Source organism: Onychomys torridus, chromosome 6 (assembly GCF_903995425.1).
Source record: "Onychomys torridus chromosome 6, mOncTor1.1, whole genome shotgun sequence".
Taxonomy (NCBI): Eukaryota; Metazoa; Chordata; class Mammalia; order Rodentia; family Cricetidae; genus Onychomys; species Onychomys torridus.
Genome location: NC_050448.1, coordinates 8,235,955 through 8,255,933, shown reverse-complemented (window position 1 = coordinate 8,255,933; position 19,979 = coordinate 8,235,955). Strand labels below are relative to the sequence as shown.

At 42.7% G+C, this 19,979-nt stretch overlaps 1 protein-coding gene across 7 annotated transcripts in view; it reads right to left on the bottom strand.

The window, feature by feature from the left end:
• Positions 1-19,979, bottom strand: part of Pld1 (phospholipase D1) — a 223,393-nt gene that overhangs the window by 26,486 nt on the left and 176,928 nt on the right. For all 7 annotated transcript variants that reach the window (XM_036190361.1, XM_036190362.1, XM_036190357.1 and 4 more), the window contains 2 exons: positions 7,560-7,673; positions 5,203-5,252 (listed from right to left, as the gene is read on the bottom strand). In XM_036190361.1, coding sequence (XP_036046254.1) covers positions 5,203-5,252; positions 7,560-7,673 — 164 coding nt within the window. The remainder of the gene's footprint in view (positions 1-5,202; positions 5,253-7,559; positions 7,674-19,979) is intronic.

The window sequence follows — 19,979 nt, the reverse complement described above, 5'->3', positions numbered from 1 at the left end:
TCACACCTTATATATCTTTCTGTTTTCTGCCATTACTTCCTGGCTGTTTCCAATGTGGCCTTGAACTCACAGAGATTTGCCTGGCTCTGCCTCCCAAGTGCTGATATTAAAGGTGCAGGTGCTACCACTGCCTTTTCTCATGTTAAATATTGGGGCTGTTCTGTCTCTGACCCCAGATAAGTTTATTAGGGTGCACAACATTTTGGGGAACACAATACCACCACACCCATCTTACAGGACTTGCTAAAGGCGGAATCCAGAGCTGCATGTGGGGTTCAGTGGAGGCAGTTAAGGCCCCAGGGAATTACAGGGAGGAAAGAAAGGTGAGAGAAGGGAGGGCAGTGGAGGAGAAGGGAAGGAGAGGGAGGAGATAAAATGTCAGCAGATAAACACACAGGATGAAAGGACAGATCGAGTCCCAGAAATTGTCCTATAAGGCTGGAATTAGGGTTCAGAGTGGCGTCTTAGTGGATAAAAGCTTTTGCCTTACAAACCTAAGTTTGATCCCTAGAACCCATGGAAAGATGGGAGGAGAGAACTGACTCCTGAAAGTTGTTCTCTGACCTCCACACCTGAGATGTGACATGTGTCTTGCACCAATAATAATTAAATGAATAAATTATAATAAGAATCTGAAAGTATTTAAAAATCATTTTTAAAGGATCAGTTATATTGAGTAGTGGCCAGCAGCCTGGACTTTAAGCTATGTCTGAAGTCCACGATTGCACCCTTGGCCTATCAGCTTGTCCTCACTTGTTGATCAGGGATGCCCCGCCATTCCACAGCAGGCCCATCAGCCACACACTTGTCATCAGGGACACTCTGCCCCAGAGCATACCACCTTCTACTCTGCCTCCTCAGTGAGGCTCAGAAAGTGAAAGAGAGCCCTGAGGAGAAAACTAACAGTGCAGATTCTAAAGGAAGAGGAAGAGGAGGGAAAAGAAGAGGGAAAAGGGGAAGAAGGAAGGAAGGAAGGAAGGAAGGAAGGAAGGAAGGAAGAAAGAGAGAGGGAGAAAGGGAGGGAGAGGGAAGGAAGGACGGAAGGAAGGAAGGAAGGAAGGAAGAAAGGAAGGAAGGAAGGAAGGAAGGAGAAAAGAAGGAAAGCTGGGGGGTAGGGAGGAGAGACACTAAGAGAAGGTCCTGGCTAGAAGGGAGCTGCCATGGACAGTCTCTGCGGGGCCTGTCAGATACAACTGGTGCACCTATGACAGTAATGAATCCCACCACCCTCACGTGCTTCCTAGCGAAGGGACACAGGAAAATTGAGAACCAGTATTTTATTCTGTGAAGAAAACTGCCTTCATATAAAATGAATCCGAAGTCAGTGGTGCTAACACGGTGCTACCAAGTTACAAAAGAGGAAAAATCCAACAACAGGGATGAAACCATTGTGAAAAGGGCAGAGACAAGTCCTGGGACGATTCCCAGGTGATAGGATATGAGACTCTCCCATGCAGACAACATTCCAGAACTATGATTGACACTGTTGTCTGGGTACCAGAAGGAAGGTGGGCTCCAATGTGTGCTGGAAGTTCACAAGGCAATTTTTATTTAAAACAAACACAAAAACAAAACCACCAAGAATTATCATCTAAGGTTTATTACTTTAAATTGGAGTTTTGGGTATCTGTGTATTTATAATCCTGTTTGAATACTCTTGGCCACTAATTTACTTGGTCCTAAAAGGTTATAATTCACAGAAATTATAAAAATGATAAGGAGTGCTTGAAACTGAGCAGTAGGTCTCTGGAGATCATAGGCTCAGGGACTGGCTGGGGCTGGAATTCTTTTCAGGACTTTTAACTTTCTCACAGTTGCGCTTTTGTTATTCAAACTGACTGAAGGGCCACCCTCTGGGCACTGCAGGCTGCCACCCAACCAGAGAGCAGGCCGCTGGGGCTTTATAACCCACCAGCACTAACAAACCAAACCAACCATGTGACCCTCTGCAAAAGGGCCCTGTGTAATTAATCTTTTCTCCCTGTGTTCAGAATCTGGACATCCCCCACCAAGAGGCCTTATGTTGACTTGTTCCCAGGGTGCTTAGAAACTTTCCCCCAAGCAGGCTTGCCATTGACATTGTTTCTTGTGTTAAAATCCAATTTATTTCTCCCAAATGCAAAGGCGAAAAAAGAGTCTGGAGCCAAAGAAAGTGCTTTCTATTAAGCTCAGGACATTTTCACAATTGAGAGACGAAAGAATAACGTGCTTTAATTCCTTACTCTTCTATAATCTTACCTTCACCTTCCAAGCCCCCATCAGACAGCTTGGGATGCCTTTCCTACTCTGTCTTCTCATTATGTCTTTTATATAGATTGATTCATCAACCCATAGAGATCAAGGTGATACTCTGGGACATCTGCTCTCTCCTGGGTGCAGTTAGGTTATGTGCATAACTATGTCTGAACAGACAGTCAGTGAAAACTTCCTATATAAACACAGCACTGATAGACATGTGTGCACACATAATATACCTGTAGGACAGTGGTTCTCAACTTGTGGGTCATGACCCCTTTGGGGGTTGCATATCAGATAACCTGCATATCAGATATTTACATTACAATTCATAATAGTGAAATTACAGTTAAAATAGTGAAGTAGTAATGAAAATAATATGGTTGGGGGGTCACCACAACATGAGGGTCACAGCATTAGGAAGGTCGAGAACCACTGCTGTGGGGAAGTTTAAGCCTATTTATTCTTTTATCTATCTTTTTTTTTTGGAGGGGGTGGGGGGAAGAGTCTCACTACTAGCTCTGGCTGTCCTAGAACTTACTATGTAAACCAAACTGGCCTTGAACTCATAGAGACTGGCCCCTGCCTCCTGAGTGCTAGAATTAAAGATGTAGATCCAGCTAAACCCATGGCTTTCAAAGCTACCAAATTCCCTAAAAAGTCATAAAAGTCTATAACTAGCTCCAAACACTCCATAGCATGGAGTTGTAATTCCCTGTTACAATTGTATACACATGGCTGGGAATGTAAATTCAGTGCAGAGTGCTTGCTTAGCATGTGCAAATCTCTCTATTCAACCCCATAAGTGCAAATAGAAGGTGTATAGTTCAATGGGTGGGTTTTTTTTTTATAGTTTTATAGTTTATTTATTTGAGACAAGGTCTCACTATGTAGACCAGGCTAGCTTCCAACTCACAGAGATCCCTGTGCCTCCCAAGTGCTGGTATCAAAGGTTTTGCACTGCCACACCCCACAGATTTTTTTGTTTTAGGCAGAGTTTTTGAGATTCATCTTTCGTGTACCCCAAGTTGTCCCTGAACATGCTGCATATCTAAGGATGACCTTGAGCTTCTGCTCCTCTTACCTCTATTTTCTGAATGCTTGGACTCCGGATGTGCACAACTTTACAGGTTTATTTGGTGCTGGGATTGAACCTAGGGCTTTATACAAGCCAGTCAAGCACTGTGCCAACTGAGCTGCATTCCCAGGTCCAGTTCAGTCGATTTTTAAAAAGCATATTCACAAGGCTATATAACCATCACTACTACTTAATTTTAAGATATTTTATACTCCCATGCCCATCTAATTGACACCTGATCCTACCTAACTCTCCCCAGACTTTAACAACTACTATAGAACTGTCTATTGCTATGGATTTGCCTATTAAAGAAATTTCATTAAAAATGTAAACATATGGCACATGGCCTATTGTGCCTGGCTTCTCTCAGTTGAATACTATTCCCTTATACATATATATATATATATATATATATATATATATATATATATATATATATATATATAATGAAGGAACATTTTTCTCTCCCTCTTTTTTCTTTTTCTCTCCTCCATTTAAGAATGTACCTCTAGAAAGAACTGCAGCAGGGAAAGGGGGTACCTTGGTTTGTTTCCTTCTTTATCCATGGTTGTCTCAAACATTATGGAAAATGGTTATGGTATATAGGCTGTAAGAAAGCACTAAGAGCTCATGGATCACTCAGATTAACATAGCAAAACCGGCCATCTTACCAGAAGTCATTACAATTCTTTATAGACCTTCAAAGAACAATACTCAACTTCATATGGAAAAACAAAAAACTGAGGACAGCTAAAATAATCCTGTACAATGAAAGAACTTCTAGAGGCATCACCACCCCTGACTTCAAGCTCTACTATAGAGGTATAGTAATGAAAACAGCTTGGTATTGGCATAAAAACACACACATTGATCAATGGAATCGAACTGAAGACCCAGATATTAATCCACACACCTATGGACACTTGATTTTTAACAAAGAAGTCAAAACTATACAATGGAGAAAAGAAAGCATCTTCAACAAATAGTCCTGGCATAACTGGATGTCAGCGTGCAGATGAATGCAAACAGATCCATATCTGTCACTCTGCACAAAACTTGAGTCCAAGTAGATCAAAGACCTCAACATAAATCCAGTTACTCTGAACCTGATAGAAGAGAAAGTAAGGAATAGCCTTGACCACATTGGCACAGGAGACCACTTCCTGAATATAACACCAGTAGCACAGACACTGAAATTGACAACAAATAAAACCTCCTGAAACTGAGAAGCTTCTGTAAGACAAAGAACACGGTCAATAAAACAAAATGGCAGCCTACAGAATGGGAAAAGATCTTCACCAACCCCACATCTGACAGAGGGGTGATGTCCAAAATATATAAATAATTCAAGAAAACAGACATCAAAAACCCAAGTAATTCAATTAAAAATGGGGTACAGACTTAAACAGATAATTCTCAACAGAGATGACCTATATGGGGTTGTGGTAGTGGATAAGCTGAGAATACAAGTAGACAGTTGTAGTGGATAGCACACTACATGGACATTCACAGATACCATGACAGTTAATTTGATTACAATCTAAGGTGCGTGTGTGTGTATGTGAGGGGTTTTATAGATCAAGTTAGTTAAAGGAAGGTCAAGTGTGAGCAGCACCATCCATGAGTGGGTTCCAGACTGAATAAAAAGAACAAAGGGTACACCAGCATTCATCTTGTTCTGCTTCCCGACCGTGAATTCAATGTGACCAGCCTCCACATCATCTGCTGCCGTGACTTCCCTGCCACAACAGATTGCACCTTCAATCATATATTGGTCAAAGGAACAAGGAAAATAATTAATAGATGCTGCCACCTTATCTTCATATCTAATCCTGTTCACTCCTGATGTTTCCTAGAAACAATCACAGAAGAAAAGAAAAACTACTTACGCTCTGGCTTTAATTGTCCAAGGATGGAGTTCTCCCCTCTGCACATGGTTCTGAAAACATGTAAAGGCATAGTTATGTAGGTTCCAACAACCAAGTCTTACAGCAATACCTGCGGATGTAACCCTAACCCAAACAAAAACAAGACAAATACTTTCATAAGAAAATGCTATACCTACTTTCAAAAGTTATAACCATAATAGGAAATATTTTTGTAATGTTACTGAAAAGACAGTTATTTTGATGCAAGTCAATAGAAGAGTTATAAAACTGATAACAGATTTCAGAAAGAGAGATGGGCTATGAAGGAACTTTCCCTTAGAAAATTTTGTGATAGCAAAAGTAAGACTGAGGAGTCTTCGTAGATAAGAGTGTTTACAAAATCATCCTGCTTTCTGGGGGAAAGGGGAAAACCTTTGTTTTTCAGAGCATCAAGAAGTAAGCAGACTATTAAACAGGGTTATTTCCATCAATATAAGCAAAAACCTGTAAATGTGAAAAATCAAGTTTTAAATAACGGCTCTGTTGATGATTTTTGTTCCTCAAGACTGTTAAATACTGATGACTCTAAATGATGGAAAAGCAAGGGGCCCTGAGGCCACCCCTGCCCTAGGAGCTACCACAGTTACAGGGGGAGACATTTTCTTCAGTGGTGTAGTCTTGGAAAGACTCACTTCCACAAATTACCTCTCATGTATACTCTCATAAACAGCTCTAATGGAAGTAACTCTCTGGTTCATGAGAACAGAGGCGGAGAGAGAAGGATAGAAAGCAGATGAGAGACTAGTTGGTAAGAGGTAGGGGAAGTGAAGGACAAAAGAGAATAAAGAGGAGTGGATAGAATTAAAATTGTATGTGTGTAAGAAAATGGTATAATAAAGATTCGCCATTTATAATTAGTATATGCTAATAAAAACTTTAAAAATTAAAGTAGAAAATATTTGAGCTGGATGATAATAAAAAATTTTTAAAAGAAAAAACCAAAATTCTATGTTCCATCTACCTGTTGTATGAATGTAATTAAAAATACAGCTATGCCTGGAAAGGCTGATATTATTAAAGTCTACACTAGCATAACAAAAGGTTTGGGTTGCTGAACAACAGCCAAATGTGTCTTTCAACTGGTTCAAAAATCAAAGAAATAGTCACAGGAAATACTCAAAACTGACAATATTCCAAAAGTAATATCTGAATTGCCAAGAAAGCAGATAGAGAGCAATTAATTAAACATCATGTTAGTGACATGTGCTCACAAAAACATTTTTGGTTATGTACTAAGTCAGATAACATTAGATATGGACCCATCTTCAGTTCAGTATGTAGAAAAAAAGGTAGTCACTGTAACCAGATGAATTGGCCCCTGGGATAACAGCATCAGCACCAATATTTACTTCAAACCCTGGCAGATATGCAGACACAAGTTGGAAGAGTCAGTGGGAAAAAAGAAATCAACTGCTGGGCATAGTGGTGCATGCCTTTAATCCCATGCATGAAGACCTGGGTTCATTCCCAGAACTGCAAACCAGGCATGGTGGCACACACGTACAATCACAGCACTTGGGAGATACAGGCGAGAAGATCAGACATTGAGTCATCCTAGGCTATGAGGAGTTCAAAGCCAGCCTGGGCCATATGAGGCTTAGTATCAAACACTACCACAATGCCACCCAGTAGTGCCCTCAAACTGTGTTATCAGGATCAGCTGGGGTTATCTGAAGCCAAGCATGGGGCATATAACCCTCCACCCAAGTGTGATGAAGGCCCTGAGCCCTTCTCTGTCTTATTCTCCCTCCCACCTCAAAAAGGAAGACGAGAAAGTGTGAAACTTATGAGGAAACAGTCTGGTTGTCATCTCCACACTGTCTAACTGAATGCACTCAATTGTATCATGTTAGCACTTACACTTCTTCTTTTTTTTTAACACTTATACTTCATGTTTACTTTTCTCTACTTACAGAAAAGAATAAAGAGATCAATGGTATAATGATATTTTTTCATCAATATGTATTAAAAATTAATATAAGAGACAGTAGTTGGGCAGAGATGGGGTATCTCTGAGGTTCAAGGCCAGCCTGGTCTACATAACAAATTCCAGGCAGCCAGGGTTACCAAATAAGATCCAGGATAGCAGAGTAGGAGAGAGAGAGAGAGAGAGAGAGAGAGAGAGAGAGAGAGAGAGAGAGAGAGAGAGAGAGGAGAGAGAGCACCATCATGTATGACTGTGACATTTGAATGTTACCACGTAGAAAAGACTGTGGTTTGAAAGTAAAATGCTGAACAAATGTGCAGAAATCTTGCAGCTCGCTTCCCAGGCTTCCACACATGGTGCAAAGATCAAAACAGGGTTTGGAATCGGGCACCTGTAGTTGAAGTGCATTATTGCCTGAAGCGCATTCCCTCCGCCTGTGGAAATGTCTCCTTCGAATCCCGGCAGCAGTGGTATCACAATGTACACCCGGTATCTCTGGCCTTCCCTGCAAAAGCCACAGGCACAGAAATTGGCACACACACACACACAAAGTAACAGTTACATCATCAGTCAAGCAGGTCCCGGGGCTTTACAGACAATGTGAATGCTTTCACACAACCTCCTCTGCTCAACTTGGATGGCTCTTGGATCCCAGTTATCGCTGTTATGCTGAACAATAAACTCAGTGTGGCAGTGAAGTGGGAACTGGGTCTGCTTTCTTTTCTAGATCGTAGTCCTTTGCAGATAGAAGGTGGTTTAAAGTAAGTCTTGCTGGATCTCGTGGAAGAGGGTGTTGGAAGCGGCTTACAACAAAGTTTAGGAAAAGGTGTTATCACAATGATGTGTGTGTATATGTGTGTGTGTGTGTGTGTGTGTGTGTGTGTGTGTGCGTGTGCATGTGTATGTGTAATTTTAAGTAAGATTCTACTTTATTTAAATATACATATCCATATGTATAAATATAGATAGATAGACACATATAAAACAAGTTACAGCCATATAGAGTCAGTTCACAGCTCGGCAAGTTGTAGACATTCCATTTATAACTGGGGTTCCCAGGGCCCATGTCTAAGGAGCAAGCACACGGGATTCAGGATGTTTTCCACAATAGTCATCATTATTTAGGAATTCTAAGGATCTAGCCACAGAATGTTACCAGGGATTCTTCAAGAATTCTGAGTGATTAGTGTTAATTTTTATTTTATTTTTTTAAACATTTGTGTGTGTGTGTGTGTGTGTGTGTGTGTGTGTGTGTGTCCATACACGTCAAAAAATAACTTGTGAATCCCAGGGATCAAACTCAGAATATATCAGTCTTGGCAGCAAGCATCTTTACTGCCTGGTTCACCTCAGTGGCCCTTAATTTATTTTAAAAATTGAACTGTTGTTATTGTGTGCACGGGGCATGGGCACACATACATAGGGCATGGGCACACATATGCTACAGCCGATATATGGAGAGAATAACTTGCATCTTTACATGGGTTCCAGGGTTCAAACTTAGGTCACCAGGCTTGGTGGCAAGCTCCTTTACCCACGGAGTCAGCCCCAACCAGGTTCATTTTCAACCCCCAGCTCACATAACACAGTATCTGCAGGCCTCATTTCCCTTTAAATGCTGTGTGTGCAGCTCTCCTTGGCCACAGGTTGGATAGCTCATGTGGCAGCCCTTACTGTGAGAGTCTCAGAGAGCTGAGGCCTCTAGAATTGTTTGTAGAACACACGGGGAGAAGAGAAAACTTAGAAATGAGTGAAGATCCCTCACAGTGCATAAAAAGTTTGCTCGAGTTTGTTTTGGCTGCTGGTTAATTCTTGTGTGCTATCCTGCTTAAACCTTTTATAATACTTAATCGTCAGAACTTCTTATGAAGAGCGAAGTGCCCCTTCTCATGAGAATATCTCTACTCGGATGGCTCAGAGCTGCATGTGCCTGAATGTCCACATACTCATGGCAGTGTGTGACGGAAGTGACTGTCAGGGGACCAGAGTGTGGAGAGTCAGCTTGGTGGCTGGACTGAGATATGAGGCATTTGAAGTAGGCTGCTGTAATGTCAAGGATTACTCACTAGATGGCAAACACAGTTTGGGTTGGAAAGAAAATATGAACAGCCTGAGTTATCTGCTTGATTAGGAGAGAAGGCAGTCTTTAAACAGTAAACAGGATGAGGGAAAAGAACAGGAAGCCCTAAGCTGTTTTCCCACAGCAGCATTTAAAAGTCCAGATGTGTGTAAAATGGATATTTAAGGACCACACCATTCAGCTTCCACTGCTTTTCTAAATAAAATCATATTCCAGTGAGACACTCCACAATCACGCCAGTGATGCCCACTGTACCCCGCCCCACCCCTGCTGCTGAAGCTTGGCTCCTTAGCTCCTAGCCTAGGATGGACTTCACATCTAGGTCATCTTGGTCCATGAAGCTTCCTGAAGCCTCGGTCACACTGGCCTCTTCTTTCCCACAGACTATATGGCCAGGAGGTTGACCCATTGGCTCTGTGCCTCGCTCCATAGTGACATGCTCACGGCCTGGGCTGAGGGCTGACCTGCTCCAACACACAGGGTGTATGTCCACATAGCTTTCTATTTCAGGCATCATCAGTAGAGGACCCATGCTCTCAGTGAGAGTACTGTTAGCTGGTGAGGGTGGGGGTATTCTCAGCAGAGAATAGGTCAAGCTGTAGATACTCGATATTTTTTTCCTTAATTACATTTAACTTTAACTTTCATTATGGTAAATATATAAAATGAAAAATTGGGCATTTTGGCCATTGTAAGTTTATGGTTCTTCATCATTGTGTTCATAATTTTATGTGACTACCTTCCCTATTTAAAGCTTTTCATCATCATAGATAGAAATTTCCCTTCCCAGAGTCCCTGGTGATCTCTAAGGACTGACTTTCTGTTTTTATGAATTGCCTGTCTGGATTTTGCATATAAGTGTCCTTTGGGGTCTAACTTGTTTTTCTTAGGATAGTACCCTCAAGGTCCATCTACACTATAGCATGTGTTCCTTCCCCTTTGTGACTGGATAGTATCCTGTGTTATGTATACACTCTGATCTGCTGGTGGGAATTCCAGTTGACTTTGTCTTGTGGCTGTTGGAGGTAGTGGCGGTACATGTCTTTAATCCCAGAACTCGGAGAAAGGCTCATGTCTGGGAGTTCCAGGCTGCACTGGTCTATATAGTGAGTTCTAGGTGAGTTGAGCAATAGAGGAAGACCCACCTCAAAAAACATAAACCAAGTTCAATTGTCAGTATTTACATATCATGTCTGTTTGACCCATTTTCAGTTCTTTCTGGGTACATACTCAAGGTGGAAACATTGAGTCATGTGGTTATTCTGTGTTTAGTACTCAGAGGAACCAAAAAACAAATCCTACTTTCCAGTGAGTAATACAATGCAAAATCTAAGAGGATTATACAGATAAAAAACAAAACCTTTCCCCTACTTTTGTCCCAAACTCTGTTCCTGTCCCTGAGGAGTCTTCACTCAGTGATCTCTGTGGTCCTGTAGACACAGTAGACCATGATCTAAATACATATATGTATTCCTCTCTTCCACACAAGGTTAGAATGTTGTGAACACTTTTCTGAATGTTGTTTTTTTTATTGTTTAACAGTACATCCCAGAACCCCTTCCACATGAGAACATGATGGAGGCAGGACAGTCTACTGCATACCCTTAATGCTGAAATCACCACTCTAGTCACAGGAATTTAAATTGCTGCTGACTTTTTTAAAAGTATGTGAAACAATTACACACACACACACACACATAATATATATATATATATATATATATATATATATATATATATATACTCAATATATAGTATCGTGCAACGTAAGTCACTCCTCAACACTGTCACTCTTGAAGGCCCAGTCTAGGTGGTGATGTTCACTCATGTGAAAGTCCCATAAAGCATCCTTGAAGTCTGTACTCTGTGAGACCCTATATCCACATGACCTTGCTTCCTGGACTCTCTCATGCTTTTGACATGGTGGTTCTTAGCTTCCTGGATGATGAAAATGTTAAGCATGTCCCCCAAACTAGCAAAAATGACTTATATTTCACTGCTGTTAAAAAGTGGGTTGGGGGGGGGGGCTCTGGAATTTCACTAGTAAGGTTGAAGTTGAGTGGAAGCCAATGAAGAGAAAACCCTGTTGTCAGTACGTCCAGTGGTTCCAGCTGTTACAGTTGCAATCTCTCTGGAAACATGGAACCCCCAGAGCATCAGCAGCCATTGAGGAAGATGTCCCTAGCTTGCAAGATGACTTGTATTTAAAAGCAACATGAGAGCTGGTGGGGAACGAGCCATGAGTAGGAATGGTCAAAGAGGCAGTTGCTTTCCCCACTGGCGTTAAGATATAATTTTATAAAATTCCATCTTCAAGATTCTTGTTAAAGTGAATTTTTCTTCTAAAATTCATGAACTCTTCTGGCAATGTGACATATAAGAGCTAAACAATGGAAATAAATGTCCAACAATAGAAAGACAACTAAGTTATGTTATAGCAGCTAGAACCGCTCAGTAGCAAAATATTTCAGGTACCATGTTTATAATGGCTGCAAGCAAAGCCATAAGAGAACACAAACATGGCAGCTAACCTCGAGATGCACAGGCAACTCTCTTCATGTGCTAACGTCCTTCCTCGTACCTGGAACTGGGAAGTAGGCATTGTTTCTAGGGCGGCAATGCACAAAGGAACCAGGACACAAAGAAGTGCACTTTCAGAATGAGGGAGCTAGACAAAGACCCTACGAGCTGAGGCAGGAGGGTGAAGAAGTAAGCACAGGGCTGGAGAGATGGTGCCAGGGTTAGGAGTGTGTGCTACTGCTTTAGAGGAGCTGTAGCTCTAGTTCCAGAGGCTCCTACGCCCTCTTCAGGACTGCACTCATGTGTAAATCCCTACACACAGAGACACACATGCATACATAAAAACAGGGCTTGCTGGGGCAGTGGTGCTCACACCTTTAATCCTAGCACTCAGGACATAGAGGAAGGCAGATCTCTGAGTTCAAGGTCATCCTGGTCTATAGAATGAGTTCCAGGATGGCCACAGGGCTGCGCAGAGAAGTCCTGAATTGAAAAAACAAAAAACAAATAGTAGGCCTTTTTTTTTTAATTAAGAATAAAAGAAGTAAGAGCAAGCTACTGAAAACTGTTCTTCCATCCCGAGCAAAATTGCAGAGGAAATAGAGCAGGCCCCAGCCTACTTCCTTTTTACTTATTTTATATGATTTTTTTTTTACATTCATTTGTATGTTTGCAAGTTTTTGCCTCTCTCTCTCTCTCTCTCTCTCTCTCTCTCTCTCTCTCTCTCTCTGTGTGTGTGTGTGTGTGTGTGTGTGTGTGTGTGTGTGTGTGTGTGTGTGAATGCATATGCATGTGTCTACATATGTATATGGAAGCTAGAAGTCAAATTCAGGAGTCATTGTTTTGAACCTTATCCAGTTGCTTTGAGACAGGGTCTCTCACTGGTTTGGAACTTGTCAATTGAGTTAGGCCAGTCAGTGATTCACCAGGGATCAGCTGTCTCTGAGGCCCCAGCAATAGGATTACAAGCTTGCACTACTGTGCCCAGCCTTTTTCTGTAGGTTGTGGGGATTAAACTCAGTCTTCATGCTTGTCAATCTACTACTTTACTGAGTGAGCTCTCTCTCCAGCCCATGGGTGTGGGCCGTTGAAGATGAATATTCCCACTGTTGTAAAGCTGTTTGCACCTTTAAAAGCAGAGGAGCAGTTCCCGCCACGTAGGTGATAGTCTCTCCATTCCCCTCCAGTTCTTTTTATGTTTTATGAGACCCTTTCCTCCTCAACCCCTTCTCCCTGGTGCCTGAGCCCCTCAGCAGTATGGAGAGCAGTTAGGGAAGTGGGTCAGCTCACAGTTAAGTCTCAGGACATGTAGGGAAACCCCAAAGAAGCTCAGTGTGCTTCTACAGTAATGAGCAGTTGAGGTGGGAGGCTCATTACTGTGAACTGGGGGACAATGAGGATATGAACTATGTAGCAATGATGAATGCCACCAGAAATGGGAGTATTTGCAGCTGGGCTCCTCGGGACTTTTTAGAGAGGGAACTTTAGACTGTGGTGGGATCAGTCGTGCTGGACTTAGATCTGAAGCCACTTGTAAATTTGAGGCATAAACCTTTTATTTTTGTGTTTGGCAAATCTTTTAAGATGCAATAAGTCCTTCTGCCCTCCCCCCATTTGTAGATGATGGAATTGGCCTAAATCTACCAGTATGCTGGAATGTCCACATGACTTAACACTGATCTTTACCAACTATAGAAGAGGCTGGTAAGCTGTGACATCATATTATACCCAGAACACACACAGGAGTATTTTCTTTGTTCATCTTTGGAAAATGGCAAGCTTTGAAATGTAAGGAGGTTGCGTTAGCCCAGCATATCTATCTGACTTCAACTTTTCCCCAGGTTTGATAACATTTGGTAAGACATATCCCAAACCCCCCCACAAAATCATTAATCCTAACTGCTCTCCACCCTGTCCGATCCCAGTTGGGACACAAATTCAGGCTCAAAATGATTGCTGGCCAGCCTTATGTCCTTTTTATATCTAGACGCCGAGATGACCATTCCTAAGATTGTTTTGGAATAAAATGATTTCAAATGATCTCCTGCCAGAGTTTATCTTCTGTGCCCTGGGGTAACCTCTTCTCTAAACATTTTCTAGAGCTTGGGAGATAGCCCACAAGGAAAAAAAGAAGAGCTAGCAATTGTCACAATGGAAATGTTTCCCTTCTTTTTCTGATAACGACAGCTCTGATCCTTCAGCACAATGCTTCTGTACTCTGTCTGGCATGCCTTTCCATGGCACAAAATTACAGGATATGAAAATTATAGGATAGAGATATCCTCTGCTGAAAGAAACTTTATCCACCAAATAATTACTTTAAGAAACAAAATATTTGTATGGTTTTGAATAAAATAGCTCTCTTGGCTTTTTTGAAAGCTTGACTATTAAAAACTGCCTGCTTCCTTAGAAACAAGGGAAGTTTTGAAGCTTGGTGCTGAGGAGAAGAAGCTAAAGTCCTGGAGACCTAGTGACGTTTCTATTGCTGGACCAAATACCCAGCAGTGGCTACTTAAGGAACTGTCTTCATCAGGGTTCTATTGCTGTGAAGAAACACCATGACCACAGCAACTCCTTTAAAGGAAAACATTCCACTGAGGTGCTGTCTTACAGTTCAGAGTTTCAGTCTATTATCATCATAATAGGGAGCATGGTGGTGTTCAGGCAGACATGGTGCTGGCTACATATTGATCAGAAAGCAACAGGAAGTGGATTGAGACACTGGGTGGTATCTTGAGCACATATGAGACCTCAAAGCCCGCCTCCACAGTGACACACTTCCTCCAATAAGACCACACCTACCTCAACAAGGCCATACCTCCAAATAGTGCCACCCCTTTATGAGATTGTGGGGGTGAATTACATTCAAACTACCACAGGGAACAATTTATTTTTGCTTACAATATGAAGAGACACAGTCCATCATGGTGGGAGGACTCACAGTCCATCATGGTGGGAGGACTCACAGACCATCATGGTGGGAGGACTCACAGTCCCTTGTGGGGAGGACTCATAGTCCCTTGTGGGGAGGACTCACAGTCTGTCATGGTGGGAGGACTCACAGTCCATCATTGTGGGAGGACTCACAGTCTGTCATGGTGGGAGGACTCACAGTCCATCATGGTGGGAGGACTCACAGTCCGTCATGGTGGGAGGACTCACAGTCCGTCATGGTGGGAGGACACACAGTCCGTCATGGTGGGAGGACTCACAGTCCCTTGTGGGAGGATATGGTGGCAGGCATCTAAGGCATTGGTCACATTGCCTCCTCAGTCAGAAAGTAAAGTGGACAGGAAGTGGGGCCAGGCTATAAAAGTTTAAGGCCCGAGTTGAGGGTGTGGCTCACATAACAGAATGCCTACCTAGCATGTATAAAGCCCTGGGTTGAATTTTCATCACTGCATGAATCAGGTCTTGTATCACATGACAGTAATCCCAGGATGTGAGGGGTGGAAAGAAGATCAGAAATCCAAGGTCGTCCTTGGCTACACAGTGATATAAAGGTTAATCTTGACTATAAGAAACTCTCAAACCACCACCACCTTGACCCCTACACAGAGCGGCCTACTTCCTCCAGTGAGCTGCTGCCTTCTAAAGGACCCACAACACAAAACAACACCAAAGGTAGGGTCCACATGTTCAAACATATGAGCCTGTGGGAGATATCTCACAGTACCTGGTGACTGGGTTTGAGTCCCAATACCCCCGTCAATAGCCTTGTATGAGTAACTTAGTCTCAGCTGCCTCCTCTCTAGGGTAAGAGGCATTCCATATCCTGCCCCAAAAGTAGACAAATTGAATGAAGCAATCCATGAAAAGCACTTATCAGAAAGACTCAGAAGTGACCCTTAACAGTTTAATTCAATTAAAATCAAAGCTAGCTTTTGTATCACCCAAGAATGACAGGGTAGACAGCAGCCTGACCAAAGGCAAAACTAAGCTGAAATGACAGGACAGGACTGGCAAGCACCTCTCACTTCATGATGCCTCGAGGTGTGGCATGTCAATGAGAGATCCAGGCAAGATGGTCTGGTGGGCAAAGGTGCTCACAGCCAAGCCTGAGTAAGACCCGTGTGTTGGAAGGAAGGAGAGAATGACTCCCACAAGTTCTCCTCTGATCTCCACACATGTACGGTGGCCTGTGTGTAACCACACACTTATTCACACACACACACACACACACACACACACACACACACACACACACAAATAAACAAACATAAAGAAATAATAAATGCAATAAAACTTTTTTAAAAAAGAGAAATAGAAAAATCAATTGGAAAGTGAAATCTGCTATAGTGCTGGCAGGTCCCCAAAGGCAGAACACTTCAGTTGTGAGCCAGTGGTTGAAAAGTAATGTAAGGATTTTTTTTTTTAATCAACAATAAATTATTTTGTTTTTTTTTTTCAAAGCAAGTTTTATTCTATAGTATGCACCTAAGTGATAGGAAATCACAACATGTCCACACTGTTGGGCTTGTCCAGCTGACCGCCTAGTCATTTCCGGTTCAAAATAGCCATTTCCGGGTCAAATATCTTGCGTGGCTAGGACTCTGTGGCTTTACATGGTTGCGTAAAACACGCAAGCGTGGAGTAGCCACACGAGTTCCTGTACGCATGTGCGGCCCAACCTTTATAAAGCCGGGGCCATCTTGCATGACCCTCTTCTTATCTCCTTTTACGTGTGTGCTTCACACAGGCCTGTCACGTCTCTTCTGTATTAATAAACAGCTCTTCTGTGGATTTGTCGTGTTCAGGACATGTTCCTCGCAGGGTAAGAGTGCCAAAATAACTAACACTAAGAACTTAAAATAGGGAAGATTAAACATTTTTTAGTGAGAATCTTTGTTTCTAGCACAAATAAGAATTTTGATTTAGTGGTTATGGCTCTTTATACTCTTGATTAAAGGTATGTAGTGTGTTTCCAGATGACATGGGCCTGGAATGCTACAATGACTTCACATTAACTGGTGCTTTGTGGTCTGCCTGATACAACAAACACTCACGTAGATGTGGCATTGTTCTCTTTGTTGGTGAAAAAGCAGCATTAGAAAATCACAATCTGATAGACTGAAAAGGCTGCGTATCTGTGGCTAGTGCAGCAGGAAATGCCCTCGGTCCCCAGACAGCTGGTTCCCAAGGATGCTAGAGCTCACTGCTGGCTACTCATAGCAGCATTCACTTGCCAACTGTAACTCCCCACAGTTGTGAGAACCATCTGGGGAGGCTAAACAATTATTAAAAACTGCATATTTTTAAAAGCAGTTCAATAATACAGTTTTCAATGCCGTTCAGTTCTAACAGACATAAGAAGTCAACTGCCATTGTCATTGTATATCAAGTTCCTGGTGACTGTCATAGGAGATGCATTCTCTCACCTCTTGGCTTTCTACCAAAGCAGAGAAATTTTGCATGTCAAAATAGGCAGACCTGAGATGGTCCCCGGAAACCGTTCATTCACGACAGACAGTGACTTAAATGTTCCTGTCTGTATCAGTTGGTATATTTCTATCCCTGGGGCTACTCAGCCATGGTAGAGATGATTTGAAACAGGGTCGTGACTTATCCTGCCTGCCCAGACACATCTGAGTTGTCAAAGGGGTGTTTCACGTGGGCTGGGAGCTGCTTTCAACCCTGAGACAGGTTCAGGTATTGGAGCAGACATGATGTTTTCTGCAGCACTTCCCCTGGCTTCTCTTCGTTTACTGTGGAGTGAACATGGGCTTAAGAATCTAGGTCCTGGCCCACATCACGGAGACCTGGCGGAACCCCATTTCTGTGAAGAATGGTGGCTATGGGAAAGAAGTAAATGGCCCTGGGGAGCTGGGGTAAGGCTCCATTCCAAATAAGACAGCCTGGCAGAGGTGGCGCCCTGGGGACCAAGGTGGGAGGGCCCTGGCTACGGCCCATGTTCCATGGGCAGACCCAGCAGTCGGCTGCCACTTCCATGCATCTGCTCTGTGCTCTTGTCTAGTCCTTCTCCAGCCACTGAGCTAGACATGCTGCTAAGAATGTGTCTTTGGCAAGGGAGATCTATGAAGGAAGAGAAGGAGCAGGGCCCAGGCCACCGCTAAGCAAGACAGGTCCCTACCTCAGGCAGCCTGCAAATGGGGCTTTGTGTTCTGTCGTGACCTTGCCTAAGAACACTAGCCCACAGACTTCAAGTTATTAATTAAAAGGCATAGTCTGAAACAGACACTGCCTTCCACACTCTTAGGATCCCCTTCAGAATCAGCTCACAGGACCGCTGGGGAATGTGTAATCGGGAAATGTCATGAATTCTGTCCTGCTCTAAAATACTCAAATTTTAGGAATATATCAACTTTCCAGATGAGATTTGAAATGGTAGAGAAAAATGTTCTTGGGCTGCAGTGACAGCTCAGTCAGTGAGGTACTTGTTCTTCAGGCATGATGACCTGGCCTGAGTTCAATTCCCAGAATTCACATGTTTCAAAATCCAGGTGTGATAGTACATGGACTTGGACACAGATGCATATTCAAGACTGACTGGCCACCCAGCCTCATCTACTTTGTGAATTTTAGAATAGTGAGAGACTGCCTCAGTGAGGGGGGGGAGAGAAGAAAGAGAGAGAGAGAGAGAGAGAGAGAGAGAGAGAGAGAGACAGAGATGAAAAGAATCAATGTTAACCTAATTTTTTTTGAGACAGTCTGTATAGTCTGGCTGTCCTAGAACGATGCAGACCAAGGTGGCCTTGAACTCACACAGATCTGCTTGCCTCTGGTGGGATTAAAGGCATACCACCATTCCTGGCTTAACCTAAACATTTTATTTTAGTAGTAGTCTTGATTTTTTTTTAAGTTAAATCTTTCTCTTGGACATACTTTTTCAATTGAGAATTTTTACCTCCTCTACTCAGTTTGAAGTACTGACATTCTAAAGCATTTTTGACTTGAATATTTCTGTACATTTTAATCAATTAGTCAATCTTCTGTCTAGTGATAGCACACAGCACCTGAAGAATGGAAGGTGAGGCTATCCTCTGCCTATACACACACACACACACACACACACACACACACACACACACACGTTCACTCACTCTCACAGATGTACACATACACACAGAAAAATATCTTCTCAGGCTCCCAAACAACCCATCCCCAGCTTGCAGGTACCTGTAGGGAACTAAGAGAGATGAACGTTCCAGTTCATTCAATTGCATTTATCAGTTAGTCAAAGTTCCAAAAGTCACAGCCCACCATTCACCGCAATGAACTCATTTGCCAATTTAATACGGTCCTATGGTCTGCTACAACTTCATAAGACCATGGTTTTTTCCTTTTGCCAAATGTGCCTTCTAAATAAAGCAGGCACCTCTGCATCAATGGAATGTCGAAGCTGATGGAAAAATAATGAATTCTTTCAAATTCCTCCAATTGCTCCAGAGACTAGGGAGAGCGGGAATGTGAGAAATCTCAGTGTGCATATGTATGCCCAACTGCAAGCAAGGCTGTTTATAAATCTTTTCTGGTGACTTTAGAAAGTATCCAGAGGGTAAAGAATAACTGTTACTTGTGAAGCCAGACACAGATAACATTATTCCTAGCTGTCTATGTGTTCCAGATGAGTGCCACACAATCTTGGCTATGCCTGGGGCCATCTTTGCAGCAATGTGCAATCCAATGGCCTCCCTCTAGGAAACTGTAATCCAGCCAATGTGAAGCTGGGACAAGCTGTACACTTTTACAGAAGCCTGGTGGGGTTCTAATGAGCAGTGAAGAGACTGCTGAGCCATCCACAAAATGCACAGGATGCAGGCCTAGCCAGATCCCCTCAGCATGGGGTGGAGACAGCCATCCCCACTGCTGAGAGGCCTGGCTGCTGATTCACAGTAACCACCTTCTCCAGATGTTACCCTCCATGGGACAAAGTAACCTGCTTCATTCCTTCTCATCTCTGGGATCAGTATGTGCAGTGACGGTGAAGGGAAAGAGCCATAAAGGCCCACCCAGTTATCTTCACTCAGGAAACCCCAGGTGGTGAATGTACCTTTCTTCCTAAACATCTGTGGATCACATTTACATGTTATCAGGAAACACTTGATCCTTCAAAATCCCAAAGACTAGGGGCTTGGAGCTATTGTGAAGCAACCTAGACAAGTGTGATGGTTAATATTGATGAGGTTAATATTGATGGTTAATATTGACTGGGACCTTGGGCTGAGTTAAAACAAGGAAAGCGAGTTAGGT